The sequence below is a fragment of the Vanacampus margaritifer genome, chromosome 2, assembly GCF_051991255.1.
Source record: "Vanacampus margaritifer isolate UIUO_Vmar chromosome 2, RoL_Vmar_1.0, whole genome shotgun sequence".
Lineage (NCBI taxonomy): Eukaryota > Metazoa > Chordata > Actinopteri > Syngnathiformes > Syngnathidae > Vanacampus > Vanacampus margaritifer.
In genome coordinates this window covers 15,480,402-15,501,540 of record NC_135433.1, presented here as the reverse complement: position 1 = coordinate 15,501,540, position 21,139 = coordinate 15,480,402, and the positions used below count along the sequence as shown (strand labels likewise).

General features: G+C 39.8%; 1 protein-coding gene across 3 annotated transcripts in view; it reads left to right on the top strand.

The window, feature by feature from the left end:
* Positions 1-1,671: 1,671 nt before the first annotated feature.
* The window catches only part of LOC144044715 (disintegrin and metalloproteinase domain-containing protein 11-like), a 31,328-nt gene continuing 11,860 nt past the window's right edge, over positions 1,672-21,139 (top strand). For all 3 annotated transcript variants that reach the window (XR_013291342.1, XR_013291341.1, XM_077559298.1), the window contains exons 1-10: positions 1,672-2,060; positions 4,172-4,365; positions 13,842-13,918; positions 14,043-14,109; positions 18,146-18,228; positions 18,328-18,391; positions 19,891-19,951; positions 20,178-20,326; positions 20,674-20,745; positions 20,904-21,070. Coding sequence is in view for 1 of the 3 variants with exons in the window: in XM_077559298.1 (XP_077415424.1) it covers positions 2,000-2,060; positions 4,172-4,365; positions 13,842-13,918; positions 14,043-14,109; positions 18,146-18,228; positions 18,328-18,391; positions 19,891-19,951; positions 20,178-20,326; positions 20,674-20,745; positions 20,904-21,070 (995 nt within the window). In the remaining 2 variants the exon portion in view is untranslated. The remainder of the gene's footprint in view (positions 2,061-4,171; positions 4,366-13,841; positions 13,919-14,042; positions 14,110-18,145; positions 18,229-18,327; positions 18,392-19,890; positions 19,952-20,177; positions 20,327-20,673; positions 20,746-20,903; positions 21,071-21,139) is intronic.

Sequence of the window (21,139 nt, the reverse complement as noted above, 5' to 3'; positions counted from 1 at the left end):
TCAGTTTTACCAACCTTTATTGTGCCAAGGCACATATTTTAAATTAGCACACCAATGACAGTCTCCTCAATTTAACTTGCAGTGAAATGTGGGTGTGTTTAGTTTAATACAGAGCTTTTGTTCTGCAACAGGTGCTATCTAGCGTACAACCATCAATCATTTTATTGTTTTGCCTGTCACTTTGCGTTGCTGACCTAGACAGGGGAACAATTATACATTCTGCCTCACAGACTTGCAAAAAACAACAACCTTCAAAGAGGTAATATTTAGTGTCAATGTAACACTCCATTACTTTTCTTACGTTACTTTCCGTGGTAACAAGCTAACAGATCAGTGCGAGCCTACAGACGTGGGCCTGCATGGCAAATGGCACCTGGTAAGTCATGCTGATTGGTTGTTTTTCCTCAGGTGTGGTGGTTTCTTGTATTCCTTCTAATATACAATTACAGATGGGGCCAGAGATGTAGTGTTGTTTTTTTATCACATCATTATAAAGTTATGTTGACTTTTGTTATACCAAATATCTGATCAAAAGTGTTGTTAAAAAAATACAACCTTCCGCCTCTTTAACAAACCTATTTTATTATTTACTGCAAGGAAACTGTCAATACAATCAGACGTGCAGTTGAGGGGACATGCCGCAGTCCTTCCAATTTCAGAATCTCTTCACTATGCTCCCTTATGATTGGAGATTACTCAGTCACTAAGTAGTGGTGACAATTATTCATTTAAGAATGCATTATACTGCCCATTGTGCCCAATGAGTTGAGTTGAATTGGATACATTAAACCATGATGTACTGTACACAATATGTAGTTATTTACATTGTTTTAGTTACATGTATTTTATTATTATTATTAGGTTATTTTGATTTTTGATTTTTTTTTTACATAATTCAATTTTATAGTGTGCTATTTTACTTATTAACTCATTCGCTGCCATTGACGGCTTTAGACATATAAAATTCATTCGAACTATTTCTATTAGTTTAACATTTTTCCCCACTTTTGTTAACAAGAGTATGAAAACCTCGATTTTTATTTATTTATTGCACATTTAAAACCGATATAAAATGTGTGATTAATCATGAGTTAACTTGTGAAGTCATGCGATTAATTATGATTTTAAAATATTAATCGCCTGACTCCCCTAATTTTTAATAATCTTTTATTTTTTTTCCTTTTTTAAAAAAAATAAAAGATTATTAAAAAATAGGAGCATATTTTTTTTCGGAATTACTCGCATGACTTCACTAGTTAACTCACAATTAATCACACATTTTATATCTGTTCTAAATGTACAATATTTTTTTCTAGGTTTTCATACTCTTGTTAACAAAAATGGGAAAAAAATGCTTAACGAATAGAAATAGGTCAAATGAATTTTTGACATCTATAGCCAATGGCAGTCAATGAGTTAAAAACTAATTTTTGCAATGTTTTTATTTTATTTTTTAGGGGAGACAGGAACGGAGTGAATGGCTTTCCATTCATTACAATGATGGAAGATTTGAGACACGAGGATTCACAGTTATGAGCGTGGTCTGGTTAGGGAACAATTAAATTCGTATCTCAAGGCACCACTGTAATTAATAGCCCAAAAGTGGGCGGATCCCGCGGCTTCCCCACGTGCCCCGACACGCCGCAGCCCCCTCTTCTGCATACTGCAGGCACGCGCACGCAACGCGGAGCGATGCTTCCGCGTTCTCCTCGTTCAGCGCCTCTTCCTCACTGATCGTCACCACCGGCCATCCTCCTCCTTCGTATCGATCCGCGCCGTCATAAAGAGGAAAAAAATGATGCTTCCATGTCATCTTTTTATGTAAATGACCGCGTACGAGGAAGAGGAGGGGAGAAGATGGAATCAGGCGCACCATAGCACATATATTTTTCCTATCCTTGTTTTATTATATATTTGTACGTTGTTTTTCTTCTTCTGTCCGCTTCGGTGACGTTTTTGGGGGCCTGCATGCGGTGACCGGCGGGAATGTGTGACGACCATGCTGGCGGTGCGGTGCTTCTTGCTCTTTGCTGCAGTGGGCGAGCGGCTGGCGGTGTCAGGTAAGAGCGAGGAGACACGATGATTGGCAGGCGGATGGGGGGGTGCACGCACTGCTACAGTGGCAACCCACCTGCTGTAGGATAGCATCAACATCGTGCTTGGGTTATGGTGTGCGCGGCGTGGCCTGGATGTGACGGCTTTTGCTGCATAGACACATTTCTACTGCAGCCCTCTCATGTGCGAGCAACTCCTTGTTTTTAAGCCAATGGGGATGCACCGCCACAACTTGTGCAACACCACTGCAATGTGTTTTAAGCCCCATTTAGCTCGACAAGAGCGGCTCAGCAACACCCTGAGCTGCATTATTAAGGACCACTTGTGAGCGCAGTGGGTGGATGGTATTAGCCTTGCAGCCAAAAAGGTTCTATATTTGCGTGGGTTCTCGCCAGGTGGTCCAGCTTCCTCCCACAGTTCAACTACTACATTGTGTTTAGTATTTACAAAAGCACTGCCCACTAAAGACACTAAATTGTCTTTAAAAAACAACAACAACAAAAACACGTACCGTGTGTCAGATTCATGAAGGCTCAAATTGACCTTGTGGAAAGGCGACATGATAATTACCGATGGTAAACGTGATTATTTTGCTCAACATTGTAATCAGAATTATTATGGAAAATTATTGACATTGTTCGGTAAACATTAAGGTTTTTTTTTCATTTCAATTCTTAAAGTGGAATGATTTGACTTAATTCAGTGGGATTGCATGATGCAATTGTTGTCATTTTACAGTTGAAATTAATTGATATATCTATATTTAGGGGTGTGCATGTCCAAAAAAGACGACTCAGTATGTAGTAGGGGTGTTAAAAAAAAAAGATTCTGCAATATATCGTGATATCACAGCGCACAGTTCTCGTATTGATTCAATATACAGCCGAAAAGATTTTTAAAGATCAATTTTTGATGGAAATATTCAACAAAATGTCTTAATTACAGTTAGGCTTCACACTTTAAGCATAGAAGAATGTTATATTTATGGAACATTAAGCCTTAATATTTGATTTGTTTGTTTGTTAAATACGGCGGACCACAGTTTATATAAGTACATTTTCATACAAATCTTACAGTGTACATGTAGAAGTTTATTGATTAGTATTTTCTAAATTTGAGTTTAAAAAAATCACAATAATTGACTTTTAGATACGTATCGGGATTAATAGATATCGAATCGAATCGTGACCTATGAATCGTGATACAGATCGAATCGCAAGCTACTAGGCAATTCACACCCCTAGTACGGAGCTTGATATATTTTAAGGTAGAATGATTTCAACAAGTCCTCCAACAATAACCACGTTATATAATTAGTATTACATTGTTCGATACCACCTTTTATCATACCGATACTAGTCTGAGTACTCAACTCTTTGATATATAAAATTTCCCCAAAACAATAATGACAGATAATTCTAAAAAAAAAAATTTCCCTTAAAATTGCATGAAATGAATGGCAATTTTCTATTATCTTTTTTGTTTTGTTCATCAAATACATATTTTGCATAGAACACACAATAAAATGATTTTTGTTGTGTAATTTAAGGTTTTTTAGATTTCCAATCTCAGATTCAGAATTGTCAGATAAGTGTGTTTCATGTACCTGATCGTCAATACTGGTATCGGCTGCCGTCGCGACTCGCAAGAGCCCGATACCTTGAAATAAGGCTGAGTATCGGTACAGATACCAACATTTGATATCGGTACTCGCCCATCCATATTCACTTCCTTCAAATCAAAACCAATTTCTCGAATCAGTTTTCGTTACACCCCTAGTAAACACAGTTATCAGGGCAACATGTGACTTTGAAATAAATTATAACTAACATTTACAAAACATGTATGTTAGCTTCTTTGAAGATACTAAACTTGTCTTTTATGACGTGATGATATTTTATGTTTTCAGTCAACAAAAATGGATGCCATGACTCCAGTCATTGTTACTGAAACAGTGAATATTCTAAAAACGTTTCTCTTCAATTTTGACAAAAACACATTAAATGCTAAATAGGCTTCGCTTTCTTACCAAAACATTTAAGTTGACTCATTTGATGGCTTCTTGTATTGTCACAAGCATGTAGACTCCTAATTGTGTGTGCTGTTTGCTTTCCAGGTGTAGGCAGAAACCCAGGCCGGGATGGAGGCACCTGGGATTGGTCGTCTTGGTCCGGGCACAGGACGGAGGGCGGCGACACGGCGGCCCAGGTGACCTATCCCAAACGTCTGGTGCAGAGGACTGAGTCAGAGCACGAAATGGCTCACGAGCACCTGGACACCAGAGTGAAAAATAACACGCGGCACACCTCGGTGAGTTCGAACCCAGGCACACCCTCTTATGACTGGGGGATGTGGCTTTGTTTAAAATGAACCAGTTCCTTTCAAAGTCATGTTAAATGGGAGTCAGTACACGCATTGCCTTTGATAATCCCAAAGAAAGTTCTGATGTTCTAGTAGTCTTTTCCTGACATTTTCTGAAGTTTTTGTGCTGACACTGAGTGGTATTTAGCACTCCTAGTACATTAGTTGTTTATTTTTGCTTCCCTTTTCAAAATGACTTTCTTTTCAAGGCATATTAACTCATTCACTGCCATTGACGGCTATAGACGTCAAAAATTCATTTGAACTATTTCTATTATCAACTTCCGTTAACAAGAGTATGAAGACCTAGAAATTTTTTTATTGTACATTTAGAACAGATATAAAATTTACGATTAATCGTGAATTAACTAGTGAAGTCATGCGATTAATTACGATAAAAAAATGTAATCGCCTGACGCCTCTAATTTTTAATAATCTTTTCTTTTCTTTTTTTAAATCGCGTCAGATGATTTCAATTTTTAATTGTAATAAATTACATGACTTCAATAGTTAACTCACGATTAATCACAAATTTTATATCTGTTCTAAATGTACAATATTTTTTTCTAGGTTTTTATACTGTTACTAACAAAAGTGGGGGAAAAAATGTTAAACTAATAGAAATTGTTCAAATGGATTTTTGACGTCTATAGCCGTCAATGGCATTGAATGAGTTAGTGGTGGTAAAAGTTTTAAAAGGACACAAGCGATATAGTAACTTGAAGGCAGCCTGTTCTTGAGACAGGGGTGGGGACTTGTTAACCTTGCCAGCAAGGTGAATTCTACTACCAGAATCCATCTTGTTCTGCTCTCGCTGATACGTTCGCAACCGACCTTTTTTTTTAGGTCGGACCAATCAGGTGTTGTTTAGGGCGGGACATGCAGCTGTGATGAAATCAGGAAGTGCCGATGCCGGGGGAAACAATCAAACCTAACATAGACGAATGGACGCTGAAATTAATTAATTCTTTGTTGAATGTTGAACAGTGACAGGAGCTTTGTGCATTTTTAGCTGGTTAAGATGTTCATTAACGACATTTTCATACTTTGCCGTGATTGGTCAAAACCACGTGTACAAGATGCCGCATTGTCCAATCAGCTCAAAGTATTGTACAGAATATCCCGCCTTTTCCGAACATCTGGCTATTGCCAGGTTAGGGACTTGTAAATTGAGGCGTAATTAAGACATGCATAGTGTTTTTGGTAACACAGGTGGAGACAAACACTAAGTGAAACATGCTGAGTCATGTGACTTGAATGAAACATGTAAAGTGAGGACCAACATAAAATACAGATGTTTCTTTTTTGGGTGTAGAATTGTGGAATGGACTTGATGATGTGTTGAAGCTGTGCACTTCTCTGTTGCGGTTTCAGAAAAATAAAAAAAAATAGGTGAAATAATTAGTGCCATTGATGAAATGTAAAACATTTAGGAACTATAATGTGAGTGTAGTAGTTATTTTATGTAACTCAATAAGATTGTATACAATAGGCAAAAATAAGGCTGGTGCTTCTGCCTATACCTTTTTTGGTTCATTGTTTTGTTCGAAGGGATGCTTGTGTTTTCTTTTCTGTGTTGTGTGTGGTAGCCGAAATAAACCATTTATTCATTCATTCATTCATTGACAGACAGACAAGACACATAGGCCTCGTCCAGACGGAAGCAAAGCAGTCTTCGTTCCTCAAACAAATCTCGTACACACAGAAACATTTCAAGACTTGCGTGTGTTCAAAAGAAGACGCTGAGGACGTTTAACGGCTGTAATGTATATGCCGAGTCTGGAGTGGCGCTGTAGCGCAGCCAAAGGGAGTTAACGGAAGGCGTAGAAGAAGAATCAGCAAAGAAGACAAACACTTTTATTTGTTCTAACTTTACTGCAATCTACAGAACAAACATGGCTTTGCATGTATCGAAAACAACATGAAAAAGCCGAACACAGGAGAAGTGACAATGTTGTTGAACGTGGGAATAAAGAAGCTAAATATTTTGCTGCAAAAGCATAAGCAAGCTAAGGAAGCTGCGCAAGACGACTACGACACGGCTAGCCGCCATTGTTGTTGACAGACTGACGGTTCGCGCGCAGTCACACGAGAATTGGCGCATACGTCATCAATGTGCGACAACGTGTCGTCATCGAGCTGCGACCATTACGTCATCACTGGAGGAGTATCCCGCATATGGTGTCCAGACGGAAATCTTTCCACTCTGGAGCCCGGTTTCAAAAGTGATCGATTTCAAGCTCCGAAACCGTGCCATTGTGTGGACGAACGGTAAAAAAAAACTTGTGGGGATACATTGAAACGGGCTTTCGTGTGGACGGGGGCCATAGTGTATGTTAAGCACATTGAGCAGATGAACACGGGTGACAGTTGAGACATTCAAAGAGACATGACTGTTACGGCCCACGATGTTCGTGGTTGTTTGTTTTTTGTGTGTTTTGAGTGTGGACTGTGTGAGTGCTCCTCCCTGATTGGTGGACCATCTGCCCGACTCGGTTCACCAATCAGGGCAGGGGAGGGGCGCTGATTGCCTCATTCGGTTATATTCTGCAGTCAGTATTTTCTTGGGTGTTACTTTGACAGTGGGGACTTCGGGAGCATTGGCTCCATTTTGTTTAGTTTCTGTGTTTGAAGGTATAGAGTTCCGTCATGTGTTGCCTCATTCGTGTGTTGTCCCACCTCATGTCCACCCGTTTTTGTTCAGTGTGCCCCCTTTTCCACCACTTTTACAATTACGTGCCACCCGACGCGTAACAATGACACTGACAGAGGGGAAGACATGTAAATGACATACAGTCGATGGAAACAAATGGAATCCAAGCTGTGACATTACTGTAGGTGGGCATGTACTGTTTGTGTGATTAAGGTGGAAATACAGGATACATACTACAGGTACGTTTTGCCATGGAGGGCAATTCCCAAAGTAATCAATGGAATAATCTATAGAATGATCGATTCTAAAAAGTTTCATTAGTGGAGCTTTATACAGTATACAGTGATAAAGTAAGACATACTTAAGAGCTTTAGCAGTGACGTGAGTAGAAACACTGGAGGACACGTATTATATATGGGAGGACATACAGTGGATATGAAAAGTCGACACACCCCTGTTCCAATGCCAGCTTTTTGTCCTAATAAAAAAAGAGACATTTCTCACCTTTTCTGTCCACAATTTCAACCTGTTTCGCGACTTACGTGAAACAAAAACATTGCATGTCTCAATAAATCCAACTACTGTCTCCACTATGCTGCCACCTATATCAGTGTTTCAGCTAAGTGTTTGCTTATACTTTCTCAAATATCTTCACCTATGTAGGGATACAATTCCTAATAGAGAATATGCATGATAGTGGAGCATCAATCTTCGGATTCAAAATCAATTGCCTGATGTCTTTTGGCCGCTTACTGTAGCAGTTTGGATGATTTTTCCTCTGAGAATGTCTTGAGACAAAGGCGCGCTTTTGCTGGCATGTCTGTCTTGACACGTGTGGGCGTGAACGGCATCAAGACGACAGCCTGTCAGTCTCCTTCTCATTGTGTCGAGCATCTCTGCAGCTGCTTTCTTCTATGCATGTGCCTTTTCTTTTTGACCCATTTAGTTGGCGAGGATCCCCCGGAATGTCGCTTTGTGTGCGCACTCGGCTGCACACAGGCTTTCCTCTCTTCGCGTTTGCGTGTTTTCCGTGTATACCGTCGCATCGCATCATCCGGTGGGGGCCTGTCGGGGATCCCACCGGCTTCATTTATTCAGTGGTGTGTTGAAGTATGTCCCCATTAATTATGAAGAGGGTCCGTGCCAGCAGTGAGGCACGGGCTTAGTCGGAGCGATGTGATGATGCTCGATTGTCAGCTACTTCCTGTCACGTGACAGGATGCCCTTGTATGCAAGATGATGCGGTCCAGGGGTGGAAGCTTTGTAGGAGTTTGGACAAATCTCTATCCTATGTATTTGGAACTGGTGCGTTTTTGTTCGCTAAAATATTTAACAAGTGCGCTTTGGGGGTTGGGATAAATTTGAACATTTTCCTTTCCGGTCACATAACACTGAAGTGGAGTGTATTGGGAATTGTAGTACTGTATTTACTCCATTATTTACTTACTGTACATATGGCTGCTTCATCCATCCATTTTCTATACTACTGGTCACGGGTGAGAAGCTAACTTTGGACGGGAGGCATTCAAAACATGAATTCGCACTCACGCAATCTTCAATAAACCTAACATGCAAGTTTTGGGAATGTAGAAGGAAGTGCTTACCTAGCACTAGGAAGCAATAGTAACTACATTTACATGCAGTGAATATTCAGGTTAAGGTAAAAAAAAATTCGGTCTCTGAAATATTCGGGAGAACCCACTTATATATGTGAGCGGACAGTTACTCCCTACATATCCCGTAGGAAATCGGGACACAAAGAGAACGTCATTATGCAAATAGACGCAATTTCTGCTTTTAACATTATATGCTCAATAAAAGACATAGTCATGTCACTCATCACACTAATAAAGTACTTGGTTATTGACGAAACGTCCGTCAACCCGTCAACGACGGACGCCTATTTTGTAGACGACTGGCAGGAAACTTCGAAAAAGTGACAAATTCAGCATTGACCAAAGTGGGTTTTCGTCAATAAATCCGGCAATATGTCAACGACGGGCGTCTCATTTTGGTGAAGGGTTGACGATTGACAGAAACATTGACGGACGCTGATTTTGCTGCACAATCGCCGAATGACTGATTGACGGTCTGGTTTGAAATATTGACGGATTGATGATGACGGAAGGCTGTCCCAACTGTAGACGATTGCCGAATGATGGACGCTCAAAATTCATTGACGCGCCCACCTCTGCTTTCCCCCTCGCTTCAAAAATGTTTGTTTACCTCTGCTTGTGTGTTTCCAGTGGGTTGCTTGCCAGACACACGGACTTACATACAGTGCTCCCTCGCTATAACGCGGTTCACTTTTCGTGGATATTTTTTTGGTGCAGTTTTGCATGCTTAAAAAAAAAGAAGAAGACATTTATGAAGGTTTGAACATTGAGAATGTTTAAACGAGAAATATGAGAAAAGTGTATAAACTGTGTGGTGAGAGGTTTTAAAGCCTTAAGTCAATCTTAAACATTTCTTGTCAAAAATATACTAGTGACCTCACTAGCCTAAACACGACATTCTGATTAATATTACATTTGTGGAATATGAGTTAAGCAGCAAAATCCAGCCGTGTTTATCCATCTCAGGGGGCGTCCATTTTGCCACTTGCTGTCGACTGAAGATGACATCACAGTTGCGCAGGGCTCAGGCAACAACCAATCACAGCTCACCTGTTTTCTGAAGCTGCGCTGTGATTGGTTGTTACATGAGACCTGGGCAACATTGATGTCATCTTCAGTCAACAGCATGTGGCAAAATGGCCGCCCCCTAAAATGGAAAATATGGCTGGATTTTGCTGCTTAACTCATATTCCACTAACGCAATATTATTTTTTGTTTTTATTTGAACAAATGTTCTTTTTTTTTATTACACAAAAGGCAAACGTCACAAACATAACCAACAAACCCCAAGAAACCAAACCAAAAAACAAAACAATCTGACAGACAAGCTAAACCAAGGACTATGTAAACAAAACAAATATAATTCTGTCACAACACAAAAAAAAATGGGCATCACAGACACGACCCAAAAACTCAAAACATACGGTACGTATTAGAAACATACATATTTACATAACCTTACAGATGTATACATGTACACATATCCTACTCATATACACACAAACACAATATATTCCTGCTGCTACTTTCAACATACAGTCGTTATGGAAGAAAATGAAAAAAACAACAACAACAAACATTCAGAAGACCAAAAAAAAAGAAAATAAAGAAGACAATAATTTATCGAAACGGTAAGTAAATAATAGATCTAATACATTAATTTAACTCAATAATACTAATAGTATTGGGCCTCAAATATTTGCTTCCAAACAAAATCACACTGTTTTTGTTTATTTCTGTCCGCTGATATATAGTTCTCTCAATACTGAAATAATATTTCATTAAAGTTTCCATTTACTTATTCCTTGGAGGGTCTGCATTTTTCCAATGTTGTAACAATAACGTCTTAAAAACTAATGAAGAAAATGAAAGTTGCCATCCCACTGGATATTTAAATTTTTTCACATTTTGCAACTCAATATTAAACAGAATAACACATTTAGACTAGTGGAGCTGCATAGAACATTATTGTCCCAAAAAATGGTTGACTTTTCCTTTAAAACATTAATAATAAATGTAAAACATAAAGCTAACTTTGTGGATTTCATTCAATGCGGGTATTTTGTGTGAATAGATTCACCCTGTGGCATTTTCACACTAGAGACTGAAAATAACATCAAAACAAAGAAAGAGAAATCAATATATTCAAGCTAGGCTCGTTTAGCAAGTGGCAACATAAGATGGCCACCACACAAGTCGTTACTGTACTCAAAAGACCAAGATTTCTTGCAAATAGAGCATGCGCAGAACACAAAACAATGTTCCGTTCAAGGGAGTTACACCGATCGCGTTTATGTGACCAAATATTCGAGTCTTATTTGGGTTTTTAAAATCCTGAATAAAAGCATATTCTGGTTTTTGTATGTGGTTACATGAGCTTTTCATCAGCCGAAATCGGACTATCGTCAATATTTGGGTATGAAAGGGTTATTGACTGCACGTAAATATAGTCATTGAGGCTTTTCTGCTGGTTAGCTGTTAGCACTTTGAAATCACTCCGCCAGTCATTATCCTATTGGATGTGCCTTCTGACGTCACTGTGACCAACTGTTTTTGAAAAAAAGTTTTTTTTTTTTTGGTTGTCTTTGACATCAAATACTTCTTTGTAAGGCTTTTTCAACAACAACAAAATGTTTCCAAATTAGCCTCTTCACTCATTTGCTCCCAAAAACGTATAAATGCGTTCTATTTTAAATATTTTAAGTGTCCCAAAGAGATATTTACAAAAAAAAATTATGCTAGAGCATACAGAAGGCTAGGTCGAATAATTTATAGTTATTACACAAACGGCCAGCAGGTGGAAGCAAAGCAAAAGAGATCAACCAGGGGCCATGTTGGAAAAAAAAGCTCATTACTCTTCATTTCTAAATAGATTTGTGAATAATGATGAAACTTAGCTATATTCTAATGCTAATTGTTGCAAAACGGAAACAGATCCAAATATACTTTTTTTCCTGATAAAAGAAGATACTCTAATCTTTCTTTTTGTAGGTTGCAAAATCAGTCAAAATCCAGTAAAACAGCCGGGAGTGTAAGGGAGTTCCTCTGTGAAAATGGCTGGGAGTGAATGCGTTAACTGCTTAGTTTGTTTTAATTTATAATACGCTTTTGGTTTGACCTGGAAATCAAAATAACAAAAAGTAATGTTTTCCCAAAAAAAGAAAGAAAAAGTGAAAGTGCGAGAAGGTCAAAGAGACTCTGTCTACGGACTACAATCCCTGTCAAGGCGCTATCTGTGACCCCTGCACAATCGCTAACTACGGCAACAACACTAGAACAAAATACCTTCATATGCCTGCGCGATATTGTGCGTTTGTAAAATTATACACACACAAAAAACTTAGATTCTTATTTTAATTTTTTTTTTTCAGAAATAATTGTAATTTTAATTTTAAAGTAACTAACTAAGTAACTTTTGATCCTATACGTTTTAAAGATGAACATTTTACTTTTGACCCCATATTTCCATTGAGTCTGCATTGTTATACTTTACAGTAGGTCTGCGGTGTGTGTGTTTTAAATGACCCCCACCCCTCACCCAGTCTCAACCCCTATACTATTGTAACCCTAAGATGTTGTCGTTTCCGAAATAGTTTGGAGTTGATGTTTTCTGGCGTCTTCCTGCTAAATTAACCAGACACGGCACGGCAGGACAGGATTCAAGCACATCTCTCTTATTTAACGCTCTTCTTGAACGAGGCTCGCTCGGTTAAACGTCTCTCCTCTCTCTGCGCTCATCACATGCGCAGTACACAAAACACTTCAGCATGTAAAACTAAAATAAACACAAAACCAAAAGTAATAATTCACAAAACAAATATGAGTCAATTGCAAGTAAATATAAAAAATACACATTTGCAAACGTGTTACACTATGGTAATGGCCACACATTGTTCTAAAGACAATACAAATAAACCGTACCCACTCTCACGGGAAACTATAATTACAGTATGTGTCAAAATCTTTTCTATTCGTACAAGATATGCTTGGGTACAGAACTGCTTTGATTAAATTAAAAAACAAAACAAAAAACAAAACGTGCACCTGTCCTGTACCTTTCGCGATGTCTGTTTCATTTTGCGTGTGTGAGCGTGTTTTGACCTATGTGGTTGCCGTAGTTAGCGATCCAAGATGGCCGATCTTCTGGCGCGTCACAGATCGTGCCTTGACAATCCCCTTTTATACATGAGGATCACGTCAGCCGGAACCCTGGAAATTATTATTATCATTATTATTTGTTGATGTTGTTGTTTTTCTTCTTTCTTTTTTTAATTCACACTTCAACATCCAATTCAAACTGAGCACATAAACGGTGCTGTCAAACAAGACACAAGAAAAAGAAAACACTCAAAAAAAAAAAAAAGGTCTAATCGGACAGTAAACTTTTAAAGTTATTAAGTATAAGGCTTGCTTGGTCTTCACCCTCGTCAATGTTCTTCCAAACTCTTCAATTTCCTTACAATAAATCAAAAACAAAGGTCGACATTTTATCAAATCTACATTTGTGAATAAATTGTTTTGCCATTATTATCAAAGTATTGATCATCATTTCCCTTGTTCTGTCTTGTGTTACAATCCCCAACTTAATGCCGGAACCCTGGAAATGTCTATGAATTGTCTCTCGAGTGGCGCATGCGCGCGGGGGATTTTCCGTGCTGTCTCAGCACCGCCACCTGGTGGTCGGGAGTGGCGAAATACAAATGAAGATTTCCGCTTTTGTGCTTGAACTCGTGTTAGCAGTCAAATAAAGTAACACTGTTGTTTCCTTAAAATTGTACGCACTTCATGTATGTGGGCTGTGATCCATTTTATTGTACAAGCCGAGTGAGTCACTGCAGCCTCCGTCAAAGCTCCCCTGGTGCTGTCGGATTCTCTCTGTGGAGTCTGCACCAGGTTTCTCTCTCTGCTGAGCCCTCTCACTGCCTCCTCACCTCAATGCTCACCACGCTGGCCGGCATCCAGCCTGACAAGTTCCGCCATCATCCATCATAGTAGTTTAAGTGGCGAGATGCTTTCAAAGCGCTATTGATTCTCTCGCATTATTTATGATGCTTCACAAGTGCGGCTCACTTAAATAGAAATCTTTTGTTGTGCTTTGACACATCAACACATCGTCATTGATTGATTTCTTTTTTTCCTTTATGTTCTCTTGGCAGGCCGTCCACTTGGCGCAGAGCTGTTTCCAGGTGGAAGCCTTCGGACGTACCTTCACGCTGGACCTGGAGCTAAACCAGTTAGTACTGCATGCTCAGCTTGTTTGTATGGACACGTCAATGCTTTCATCGCTGCAGATGTTTCACATTAGCGCTCGTACACGCACGCACACACAGAGCGCCTCATTTGTCATCTCCTTGCAGTCACCTGCTGTCCTCGGACTATGTGGAACGCCATTTTACGCCAGATGGCCGACCCTTGCAGTCACTGGTAAGAGCCACAGTTGGGATTTCGTTGCCTTGCTCAACAGAAGCCAGGAAGCAAGCTCACCTGTTTGCTGGGTTTGGTCACATGATGTTTGCATGCTGAGCACGGGGGCTGTCTGACGTCAATTGCAGGTGGTAGTACAGGAAGCAAGATGGATAAAAACAGGTTGATTTTTCATAAATGCAATGTTTTTGACTTTGTTTTGCTTTAATGAAAATATCGGCATGTTCTCCTCGCCCAGGTCGGGTGTGCGTCATCATTTGAGGCGCAAGAGATAATTCAGTGGGACTTGATGAGAGGGCTGAACAAACAATAAACAACTTTGGTTATGTCATCTTCCCAAACTCTATTCAAAGGTCTTAGAGCCATGAGTGATGCAATAAAAAGCTGACTTGACTTTCTTCTGTAACGAAGCATTGCAACTGTCAATGTTAACAAAACAGGCCAACTCATCTCAAAATCATACATACTTTGAATCTTGAGACATAATGCCACAAGGCTCCCGTAAAGCGAGATGAGAGATTTATGGCACTTCTCAGGCGGTTGAAGTGCTCAAAAGAGTTAATAGATTTGCTCTCAAGCTGTTTTCAACATTTTAAATTGGTTAACTTAATTGTTTGTTAAAATAACAAACCCCATTGGGATCCTTAGTATCGATTAGTGGAAACATTTGAAAATGACCATATTTAGACATTTAAGGTTTCTGCCTGACAATGACAAATTATTTTTTCTGCCCAAAGAAAAGCATCAAAATGTAGATCACAAAAATATGCCTGCTATTTATTGGTCAGCCACAATGTACAGGATGAAATCTGCGCACTCTGATTGGACGGTTTGTCACTCCTTAGCTCTACAATGCTTGCAAACCATAATTATTAGTACAGGTGTCACTAATGAAATGGCTGCACTATGGCTGTCTATTTTAGGCTCCGCACGTTTGCTTGAAGGATATTTTTATGCATTGTTGATGGTTTTAATTGGCACGATGTGTCTTATTTTTGGAACACGCTGCAGAAATAGTCTGCCACGCAACCGTTTTCTACTTTTTGATGTTACATGCGTACTCATACATAGCTTATACACTCATAGAACTTAAGAACTAACTTAAGATCTATGTGTGTTTTTTTTACATGACAAATTCCCATTCATTTATTTATTCAGATCATTTTAACACAAACCTACCAAATAAACCTTATATGATACATATTCATTAGTCTAACAAAGCCTTTTTATTTGGTTTATGTATTTAGTATTAATAAAGGATAATTATTCTAAATGAATAATAATTGATTTAAAATGCATTAAGTAAATTGTTTGAATTTCATAATAATCAGGTTACCTAAACACAATAAATACAGTGGAACCTCGAAGTTTGAATGTTTCGGAACTCGTGCAATTAGGACTTCAACCAAAAAATCGGAGTAAAAAATGCCTCGGAGTTTGAACTCATTTTCGGAGTTCAAACACCCAAGCAAAGCAAACTAAGCAAACAGTGAAATTAGGAAGGAGATTATTGCGCCGTTGTAACTACCGTGACTACTTCTGTAAATACTGGCACGAGGAGGCACAAAAAGACCGCTTAGTAATCTAATAAGATGCCCAATGTAAAATACACAAACTCAGCTCCGAGCTAAAGCTAGCATTAACATAACATTTATCATCCACTGATGCCATCACACCACAACAAAAAAGGTAAGGTATTTCTTATTGTTTAAAAACTGTACTGTACTGTAAATGTAAAAAAAAAAAAAAACATGAATTTAATTTAAAATAGGAATTTTCAGTTTTTGGAGTTTGGGAACGGATTAATTGCATTTATATTATTTCCTATGGGAAAAAATGTTTCGGAGGTTGAACAATTCGGACTTTGAACACTTTGCAAGAACAAATTATGTTCAAACTCTGAGGTACCACTGTACTGTATACTGCTATAGGGAAAACACTTATGTCCATTTTTGTGCATTTTTTTAATACATTTTTATGTTTTGGGGATAAAACTGAATGCAGGCGTCTAAAAATGTAAAAATAAATAAATAAATGTGAGTAGGTATACTTTATTAATACTAAATGCATAAACCTGAAGATTATGCATTTCAAATAAATAGGCTTTCTTAGACTAATGCATGTGTATCATATAAGTTTTATTTGGTAGGTTTGTGTTAAAATTACCTTAAACATTAATAAATGGGAATTTGTTATGTAAAAAAAAAAAAAAAATACATAAATCTTAAATTAGGCTTTAAAAATTTCTCTGAGTGATTTGGAAAGCAAAAAAGCACCTGCTTTGAGACATCGTCATCTCCTAGAAAAAAAACTGCAAAATTATGTCAACCGAGGATTTCACATGCATTCTATTAACTAGCCAGAAGGCATGCTAATGTTTTGCTTTGCTGCCCAACGAGCCTCCCAACCGCTCTGCCCCCGTCCTCCTGACCAATGGCGAGTCTGTCTCCATGGCAACCAGTTAGCTCAGCAGCGTCATTAAATTCTTGGCAGCGGAGAGAATGAGAGACGAGGGTGGAAGAGCGAAAATGGGAGTAAAAAAAAAAAGCGTTCCTGTGTGCTGCGAGTGGCTGGAAGGAGTCAAGGAAGGATGGAGGGAGATGGAGTCCTGCATGGAGGCCAGATTGTGGCGCCGCTTGACGGAGGCATCACGTGACGGCGCGGGACGTGGGAGGAGGCGTGATGCGTTTGGGGACGTGCGTCACCGAATTGGGCCTTTCTTTTCAAATAGCACACCTCAGTTCGAGGAGCACGACGACGACAGCCTCGTTCAGATCCGATTCATTGCTTCATCATAATCTAATCTTAAATTGAAAGCTTTTGTGTAATTATGGAATAAAAGATCTTGGATGTTACATGGTTTGCTTCCATGTCCAAACATCCAAAACCTTTTCAACTCTAATTTATTGCTTTTCAGTTCAACTGTGGATAAACCCATTGATGATTAGATTCGAAGTACAGCTATGTAAAGTTGTGATGGGAACTTTCACCAGTTGTTTTATCTCTAATGCTCGCTATACTAATGATAGGAAACAGGAGACTGCATATTCTCAGTTGAACTATTTACTGGCGAAAGATCGAGTACACAGCTGTGGAGCCTTTTCTGCTGGATGCGGAAGAAGGTCTAATCTATTCAAAATGGTCTCTACTCTTATACAGTCTTGTCGTCCACCCACACGGGGGGGGCGGCTCAGCCTAGACCATATGAAAATGTGTGACCTGATGGTCTTAACTGGTTTCGACTGGATAAGTGCGCCAGATTGCAGATAGATGTCAAGCCAGGACAGGTCACAGCGATGTAACAGCCTAATTTAAGTCACCTATCTAATTATTAAGAGGCCTAATCTAACAGCTATTAATTGACTCACCAACTAATTTACCAAATTAATCAATGATTAATTTTCGTAATTGATTAATCATTTGGTGCCTTGTTTAATTTAAAAATGTCCAAATTCACTTAGCATCTTAACAGTAAATATTATTTTTTGTAGTCCTTGATATATATGTATTTACAATTATTTATTTATTCAGTCTTAATATGAATTATATCTAATTTTATAACATGCTGTATAACGACATTTCATTAGTGTATATGAATTTTATTAATCACATTTTTTTATATATGTATTTAATTGTGTTTGTCTTTTTTTACACCTTTGTATTGTCCTTTTATTTTATTATTTGTTTTTATTTCATTATTTTCCAATCAACCTAAAATAATTTCAATTATTGTGACGTTTCTCTCGGTTCACACTTTTTGAACACATGAAAGACAAATACTAGTGACGTGCTGGTCGTACCAAATGACTTTTGTGTTGATTTATTGAAGAGCTCCTTCGAGGAAGGCTCGACTTCCACCTCACTTGTCATTCAGAGACGAGTACAAGACACAAGTAGGCCACAAACGCTTCCGCTACGGGGGATTTCTTTTTTCTTTTTTACCTCGTACCTGACCTATCATGACAAGCTGTGAAGTGGCAGAATGGGTGTGTTACAAGTTTTGTGAAACCTCCTTCCTGTTTTTGTGTGTCTGTAGGGAGGGGAGCACTGCTACTACCAGGGAAAGTTACGAGGTGTGCCGGTGTCCTGGGCGGCCCTCTCCACCTGCCATGGCCTGTGGTAAGCGCCCCGCCAAACACACACACATCACCACGCTTTGACCTTTTATGCACTTTATAACATATTCATTTTGTGGGGGCTTCTTTTTTTTTTTCAAAGTGGGATGTTCTCAGACGGTCTCTTCACTTACGGGATTGAGCCTCTTCACAATGACAGCAATGAGGTAAAAGTGTATTTCAGTCAAGGTTATATGCAAGGGCGGCCTCCCTCCCTTCCATCTTTCCTTCCTTCCTTCCTTTGTCTTTCCTTCCTTCTTCCCTTCCTTCTTTACTTCCTTTCTTCATTGTCCTTCCTTTCTTCCTCCATCTTTCCTCCCTCCCTTCCTTTCTTCTTTCCTACCTTCTTTCCTACCTTCCTTCACCTTTCCTTCCTTCCTTCCTTCTTCCCTTTGTTCTTTCCTTCCTTCCTTCCTTCTTCCCTTCCTTCTTTACTTCCTTTCTTCATTGCGTCCTTCCTTCCTTCCTCCATCTTTCCTCCCTCCCTTCCTTTCTTCTTTCCTACCTTCCTTCATCTTTCCTTCCTTCTTTCTTTCCTTCCTTCCTTCTTCCCTTTGTTCTTTCCTTCCTTCCTTCCTTCCTTCTTCCCTTCCTTCTTTACTTCCTTTCTTCATTGCGTCCTTCCTTTCTTCCGCCATCTTTCCTCCCTTCCTTCCTTTCTTCTTTCCTACCTTCCTTCCTTCGTCTTTCCTTCATTGCGTCCTTCCTTTCTTCCGCCATCTTTCCTCCCTTCCTTCCTTTCTTCTTTCCTACCTTCCTTCCTTCGTCTTTCCTTCCTTCTTTCTTTCCTTCCTTCCTTCTTCCCTTTGTTCTTTCCTTCCTTCCTTTCTTCTTCCCTTCCTTCTTTACTTCCTTTCTTCATTGCGTCCTTCCTTCCTTCCTCCATCTTTCCTCCCTCCCTTCCTTTCTTCTTTCCTACCTTCCTTCCTTCATTCGTCTTTCCTTCCTTCTTTCTTTCCTTCCTTCCTTCTTCCCTTTGTTCTTTCCTTCCTTCCTTCCTTCTTCCCTTCCTTCTTTACTTCCTTTCTTCATTGCGTCCTTCCTTTCTTCCTCCATCTTTCCTCCCTCCCTTCCTTTCGTCTTTCCTACCTTCCTTCCTTCTTTCGTCTTTCCTTCCTTCCTTCTTCCCTTTGTTCTTTCCTTCCTTCCTTCCTTCTTTACTTCCTTTCTTCATTGCGTCCTTCCTTCCTCCATCTTCCTCCCACCTAACCCTAACCCTAAGCCTTCCTTTCTTCCTTCATTCTCCCTTCCTTCCTTCCTTTCTTCATCCTCCCTTCCTCCCTCCCTTCCTTCCTTCCTTCCTTGCTTCCTTCTTTTCTTCCTTCATCCTCCCTTCCTCCCTCCCTCTCTCCCTCCTTCCTTCCTTCCTTCTTTCCTCCCTTCCTTCCTTTTTTCCTCCCTTCCCTCCTTCCTTTCTTCCTTCATACTCTCTTCCTTCCTTCATCCTCCCTCCCTTCCTTCCTTCATCCTCCCTTGCTTCCTTCATCCTCCCTCACTTCCTTCCTTCCTTCCTTCCTTACTACCTGTCATTGCAAATGATTTTTATGGTGCCTTAAAAATATATTTTAAAAAGGGTAAAGCTATTTTTGTCCCATCCATGTACTTTTTACTTATTTATATTTTGGTGGTCAGGGTTCTAATGTAACTTGATTGCATTGTGTTGTAGGAAACTGGCGCCCACCTGATCCAAAAGATGTCAGATTTCAGGCTCACCCCCCGTTGCACAGGTTGGCAAGATCATTTAGTGCGCTTGATTTGTCAAAATCGAAAACAACCGTACCGACGTGCATTCCCTTTTTATGCTTCCTTGCCACCATTGCTGCACATAAAAAAAACCTCTCTGGACTGTGATCCAGATTTTTTGCAAATAATGCAGATAAGGTGTTAATTACTTTCCTAATGAATTTGATAATGAACTGCAATGTTTGCGTGTGTGTGCGCGTGGGTGCCAAGACTGCACAGAGGACAACGTGTGGGATGGCAGAGGCGGTGGCGAAGACCCAAAGGGGGCGCCGAGGCGCTCCAAGAGGTTTGCCCGCAGACCCTCCGTGCAGACCGAGACCAAATATATCGAGTTGATGGTGGTCAACGACAATGATATGGCAAGTGTTCTTAGCCGGTGGATGTGTCCTGTTTAATGGGTTGTCTGACAGGGATGGGTTGACATAATCACATATCTTTATAAAGTATGTGCCATGCGATTGACTGGCAACCAGTCCAGGGTGTAACCTGCCTCTTGCTCAAAGTAAGATGGATTAGGCTGCAAGGCACACGCCACTCTAAAGAAGGACAAATGCTGTAAAAAAGGGATAGATGGTTTATAAATAACCAATTCAGGAGCGTGGCAACAAGAAAGGTGTCAGATACCTCTTTTATACACTCATGCCACGTGTGTGCGTGAGTGTGAGTGGCATTCCATCCATCTTGTGCATGATTTGTCTCCTCACAGATTGTACAGCTGCGACGCTCCGGCAGCCAAACGAAAAATTTTGCCAAAGCGGTGGTCAACATGGCGGACGCGGTACGTCGTTCAGATTAGCATCCTTCCATACTGCACAAACACACTTACTTACTTACTTGCCAAAACCCCACAGAATGAACTTTGCAGCAATTTTGTCCGTTTGGCAGAAGATCAGCGTCCATATCTTGAAGACCCTTTTTTTCTTTCTTTTACTGCAGATCTACAAGGAGCAGTTGAACACGAGGATCGTGCTGGTCGCCATGGAGACGTGGACCTCAAAGAACATGGTGCCGGTGGTGGAGGACCCTCTGACCACGCTGCAGAACTTTATGAAGTACAGGCGGGGCAACATCCGCGAGCAGAGTGACGTTGTCCAACTTTTCTCGTGAGTAGATCAACTTTTTGGTGCAGGTGCCACCGTAGTCACGCTTTTAATGTGTTTCTGCTGCACGCC